The 6302-nt window shown below is 37.5% G+C and overlaps 1 protein-coding gene across 4 annotated transcripts in view; it reads right to left on the bottom strand.

The window, feature by feature from the left end:
* Positions 1 to 462, bottom strand: part of LOC127971786 (glutamate receptor 1-like) — a 75671-nt gene extending 75209 nt beyond the window's left edge. For 2 of the 4 annotated variants that reach the window (XR_008156920.1, XR_008156921.1), the window contains exon 1: positions 116 to 462. Coding sequence is in view for 2 of the 4 variants with exons in the window: in XM_052575012.1 (XP_052430972.1) it covers positions 116 to 197 (82 nt within the window). In the remaining 2 variants the exon portion in view is untranslated. The remainder of the gene's footprint in view (positions 1 to 115) is intronic. The other 2 variants (XM_052575012.1, XM_052575011.1) reach the window with 2 other exon arrangements.
* Between the last annotated feature and the right edge of the window lie 5840 nt (positions 463 to 6302).

Below are 6302 nucleotides of genomic sequence, written 5' to 3' on the forward strand. Positions count from 1 at the left end.
TGAAATTACTATATCCATAATTACGCCTCTTTTCCTCTTTTCTTATTTTTATTTTTAATATTATTCATAACGCATCACTCTACACTCCATTTCTTCACTTTTGTCATTCACTCACCTATGTTGATATTACTTGGAAAACTGGAACCGAGGCACAATCCCAGAAAACTGGTGCAGAGCAGTGTGAGGCTTCGCTGCATATTTCCTTTTGCATTAGCGAAGAAAAAGAAAGCCAAATCCCAAGCATGGGTATGCGCGTGGTGTCGAATATCTCTTCTGGATGCTCTCACACTATCCGCACATCGGCGCGTGAGCAGCGTGGATTACAGGTGCACCTCTTTGCGCGTGGTGTCCTCGCTCGCGCTGCGTCCGTGTATGTTGCGCTCCCAGCCGTTCCTTCAGCACAAGCAGCACTTCCTCTGAGAGCCGCGGGCGCGCAAGAGAGTGAGTGAGTGAGTGAGGGACTCTGATAACCGTATTCCACTCCAGCGCAACACCGTCTGTGGACTTTCTCCTTACGTCCACAATTACTCTGTATTACTGAATTACACCGCGGTCTTTCTCGCGCTCAAAGTATGCGGGGTAACCTGTCACTTCAAGGTGCTCTGTTGTCAAAGACAACAATCGCAGAGGTCAGATGTGTCCATTGGTTTCCTCTCCTGTAATGACGAATAATAATAAAAAAAAAATAATAAAAAAAAAAAAAAATAATATATATATATATATTTTTTTTTAAACTTCGGAGTGATTGAAATAATAAACTGTGATTATTTTCAGCAGTTTCAAGAACCTTATGTTCTTTAGCAAAAATAACAGTTTTTGTTGGGACAAATGTAAATAAAAAAATATGATGCTCGTCACATTTTTTATTATACTAAGCTAGAATATTTCATCTTGTCATCTTGTGCCCACCTTGGAAGTCTGCTGAGGCCTCCTGGTTGACAACCACTGATTTAGAGCATGGCAGCTAAACTTTACTGGCCGACATTGACAGAGAGACCATCTGCTGTGCCTAAAGCCGAAGACAGTTACTGCCCAGTTCCCTCATAAGGAAATGAAGGTTTCAGACACTCTTCCAATACACCATGACATCCCAATACACATGGATGTACATTTTATACACTAAACATAACTAATATTATATGTTTCATTATTCAAGCACGCCATCATACTTGAAATCCTTCTCATCTGTATGACTCAAGTTTTAGCTTTTTTTGATCATAGTGCAGGGGATTTCAAGGTAACAGCCTGTTCAGTGTAGGGAAAGGGTGAACACTCCATCCAGACCTTGTAAATCAGGCAGCTAATTACATGCAAAAATATTTAGACTACAAAAACATTCTTTAACAATACAACAGAATCAATACAACAAATCCATAACTTCATATAGTCGAAGTTAACAGCGTAAGACACGTCTGAGAACAGGATGAAAAAAAGAGCAAAATAACTATTTGAAACTTTATGGTTCATCCTCCTTGACTGGCACAATATTTAAAGTCAAGCACTGAAACCATCCTTTATTATGTGGCTCTACCACTAAGAGCTGCACAGCCAGCTTCACAGCCACTTTGAGCTGGAGAGAGCAATGACAAGATTAGAGCTCTCGGGCTGATTCAGAACAACAGTGGGTTATTTATAATCCACTGCACTTTCAGTACGATAGAGATTACCTGCTGGCAAACACTGCAGGAAACAACATGCCAGTCACTGTCACAGCATCACTACAACAATTCTCAAACATGAGCCATTCAAGATGCTCATATTCTCATGGCTCCATGTATTATACATCACACTTCTAGGGAACGTTATCACATGCCTGAGAAAACATTTTGTCATTTGTTATATTTTGTTAAACAAACCTGCCAGGTCTCGGCTCAACCAAGTTTCTGCATCAGGTGGGCCTAAATTCTATCCACATTACTTTGTCAAATCTTTTGTGGCGTTCCCTACTTGTTTATGAAAAAGGTTGTAAATCCTGCCTTTGACATAATTAGGATTAAGGATAAGCTCATTTATCAGACCCGAGCAATTTCTTCCTTCTGGATGATGGAAAAATTGCTTTTCTTTTTAATACGCTCTCATGCAAACAGAGGGCCCAATTAGCATATTTTCACTGACAATAGAATTTAAGCGATTAAATGGGTGTGGGGTGAGAAACAGGAGTGCTTTTCTCCTGTCTTCAATTTAACACACGCGGTGCGCCAATGATAAAACATGATGGATTCTGTATCTGGCTGCTATGACACCTTTGAGGCTCGAGGAAATCTGGTGAGACTGCAGAAAATGAAAGAACGTCTGAGAACTTACCATCATCTGCAAAGTGTGAAAGAGAAGGTATCATTTATTAGGAACCGAGTTCAAGAGGAAGGCACACATACAAAATGAGTCGAGATGAAGCATATGGGCTGCAATCAGCCACACCAGCTTCTAACCATGAAGCTCAATTACTCATTGGAAACTGAGAAGGTGAGGAGGCCTTTCTCATTAAGCCTGTATCATATTCAACCCGAAAGACCTCTATTAAACATCAAGGCAAAAGGAGCAAGTAGTTAGAGGCTTGGGAAATGAGTTGCACACATTATGTAAGATGTTTTGATTGTTGTACACACAGCTTGTTCTCTCAGTAAAGAATGCCCTGCGCACTGTTCTCTGTGGCCTACCTAATTAACATTATCTTTTTGCAGTATGGTGTCTGCTGTCAAAGAACTCTGTTAATGCCAGCATGTGTTTCTTCCATGTACATTGGCCGTGATGCTGATTCTTAGTATCATCTTTAATTTACATATTTTCCTCCATTTTCACAGGAAGACACAAAGATTTGCATACGCTTAGACTAAGCATTATGTCCATACCACTAATCACATAACACCTTCTAGCAGGCCACATAAATGGACAAGTTCACACTTACATATAATCAGATTGAGCAAGTAGTATGCATATTTCGTGTGTTGTCCGAGGGGAGGGCTCTGAGCTCCCAGAAGAATTACGTAGGTAATTCCTCATTATCCCAAGCTGGGAAAGGAATAGTTCAGAATGAGGAGTTGGAGGAAAGATGCCAGAAAACTCAAGGGACAAAGGTGAGTTGGCTATATATACTTACTATCATGCTAATTAAGTTTATCCAAACGTGCCCCACCTGTGCCTAATTGGTTGATTATTTTAATGAGCTTCTCGAGAAATTTAGGCTACATCCACACAAAGTCAGAGCTTTCCCCATCCAATCTTTTTTTTTTTCTTCTTCTCAAGAAATATCTGCGTCTGCAAAACCACAAAACGATGTAGTATACCTGCCAGACCAGTATGTGGTGCTGTAATTCTGGCTCACAGAGTTACTCAAAAAATGGAGAAGAAAACTTGGACTATGTGCATAAACATTGCGCGGTATACAAATGCACATAGAACAATACATTTATTAATCTGTTAATATTAGTTAATAAAAAGACTATCGTTCAGTGTTTGTTCATGTTTTTGTCTCTGTTATGTCACGTAGCGGTGTCAGACTAGGGGGGAGATGTGGTCTGATGACGTCATTGCTTCAGAAAATATATCAGAGGCATTTTCAGATTTATCCACTCTGGGACCCGAGTTTCACTCTCCCAAAATGCCAGATCCATGTGGACAAAACGCCTATACAATACAAAATATAAGCATATACAGCAAAATGCATCTCCATATGGTCTGGGTCTTAGTAAAACATAATTTATTCACAACACACTTATATTTGATGTAGTTTAAAATTGCATACAGCATAGTATACCAGAATTTTTCACCTAACAATGTATTAAATTTAAATTCAGTTTCTAAATTTGAAATGCAGTATCAAACAGGATATGGTATTATTGCAATTCAAATCTGAAGTAGAATTTGACAAACATAAACATTCACTTGACAAAGCTTTGTTTTTTAAAAAAGGTTTTCAAAATCTTGAAGTTTGAAGGGTTACAGGCCAGATAGATAGACAAATTAAATTAGATATGAAACCAATATATTTATATATTTTCACATCATGAATGTGGGCTGAATTGCAGGACTTAAAGTTTGGCTTTTTCAGACACGTTTGACCTTAAAAACTTATTTGGCTCTGCAAATTGCTCTCGAATGAAAATATAATTGATAATCACTACCAAGACAGCCACTGTCAACAACACAAATTGAACAATATTGTGTCACCAAAATGATGCACTCGAAACCCTTGACCATTACCAAAGACTGTATATACCAAGTTGGATCACATGTAGTCTTGATGGGAGAAACTGTAATGCACAATATGGCAGAACCAGTCCCACCTTTTTGTTTTTACTAGTGCTGTCAAACAATTAATCACGATTAATGGAATCCAAAATAAAAGTTTTTGTTTTCATAATATCTGTGTGTGTACTGTGTATATTAATTATGTTTATATAAATACACACACATGCATGTGTATATTGGAAGAAAAAGATGTTATGTTTATATATTAAATATATTTATATATAATACAAATTATATGAATAGAAATACATACATGTAAATATTTTCAAACTATATACTGTACATGTATTTATATATATATCATAAATATACACAGTACACACACATATATTATTTAAACAAAAATGTTTATTTTGGATGCAATTAATTGCAGCTTAATCATTTGACAGCACTAGCTTTTACTCTTGGCTAATAAGCAGCCTTTTTTGACTTGTTAGGCCAGCGTATCAGTGCTTGAGATCAATCTGTATCTGAGAAGCATGCTTAACTTTAACTCTGTCTTAATTGTGGTTATTGTTGTGCTACTTAATTAGTTTTTGTGATCGATTGTAGTGTAAGTTATTCTTAGGATAAAAAGCCATATGTCTGTAGATTCTACAGAACACGTAAAGAGACAAGCAAATATTTATTATTTACAGCAAATTTGCATTAATTGTTATGGTGACAGTGTTATGACTGAATTAATTATCATAATTGTTTGACTGAAGAGAATTGCCTTATCAGACTTTGATTATTTTTGCCTAATTGTTTCTGGATCCCTTATTTTCCCCTTTTTGAATATTCTAAACCACAAGGGGTCTATAGGGACAAATTACGCCGGAAAGAACTGCAATTGACATCAACTGATGGAAAGGTAGAAAACAAGCAAGTCAAAGAAATGTGTGCTTGGCATTTTTTAAGGGCCTAAGTCCCTCATCTGTCTCTCTCACTCATTCCATGTTCCCTGTTTAATTGTCTTTCCATCCCGCTGCCTGCCGCTGGATGTAGGGCTTTCAGAACGTTACCACAGTAATACTGATTGATGGAGTCGATACCTCGCCAGGTTCCAGAACATCGAACACCCCCGCACACAGACATGACAAATTTCGGGGAACAAATTATAATCGCTGGACTCATGATGAATTCCCTCTGGGAAAATAGAAATATCGTGAATACTTATGAACTTTGCCTGCCACATGGCCATTCATTTGGTACGCTCATGTAGGGAAGGGGAAGAAAATAAAGACAAGGTGAAGAGGCGGAAACTCTCACTGATGAGGATGGATGAAAGACAGGGTATTCGATGGGTTGATATATACTGATGAGAGGCTATTACTTCTGAACTATGTCTATTCTTTGATCCACATTTTAAAAGCTGCTCTAATACATCTACAGTTATGTAACAGAGCCATCTCTACTAAAAGGAGCAGGAAACAAGGAAATTAATGTGATCTGCTACAGAGATGTGTGGGTTAAAGAAACACAGCAAGACACATCAGGGTTGCTTCAGTCCAAATGTGACTAGTAGACAAGCATTAAAAATCAATCAAAACAAATTAATGGCTGACAGCAATAGCTGCGTTTTGTTAAATGGAATTGGACCTGGTTGGAAAGCAGTCACAATGCTAATAATGAGTGCCAATCACCATGACTGGCAGTCATTTGCTCTCTCCATCACACACAAAGACCTCAGCGAACAGAGAGGTGAAGATATAACTGATGGGGCCAAGATATCAACAGACAATGGCATCACTGTGGCATCACAAAATGTGGCTGTTTAGGAAACATAAAGAACCAATCAGGAGGGGTTTTAGTGTATAGGTTTCTGCTGAGTCACCATAACATCAGGTATAATATAGAAAAACAAATCAAGAAAAGTGAACATTTTAAAACTACAAGTCTTGTTTAGGGTAAAATGTTTTAATTTAGAAAGTTCTCATTTTAATAAATAGTAATTATGATGTGATATGTGTTACACTGATTTTTGTCAGAATAAAAACTGGTCAATTAAAATACTTCAAGACATATTTTTAAAGCTTTCATGCTACTTAATGAAAAGCAAAATATACACATTA

Source organism: Carassius gibelio, chromosome B14 (genome assembly GCF_023724105.1).
Source record: "Carassius gibelio isolate Cgi1373 ecotype wild population from Czech Republic chromosome B14, carGib1.2-hapl.c, whole genome shotgun sequence".
NCBI classification, from domain to species: Eukaryota; Metazoa; Chordata; class Actinopteri; order Cypriniformes; family Cyprinidae; genus Carassius; species Carassius gibelio.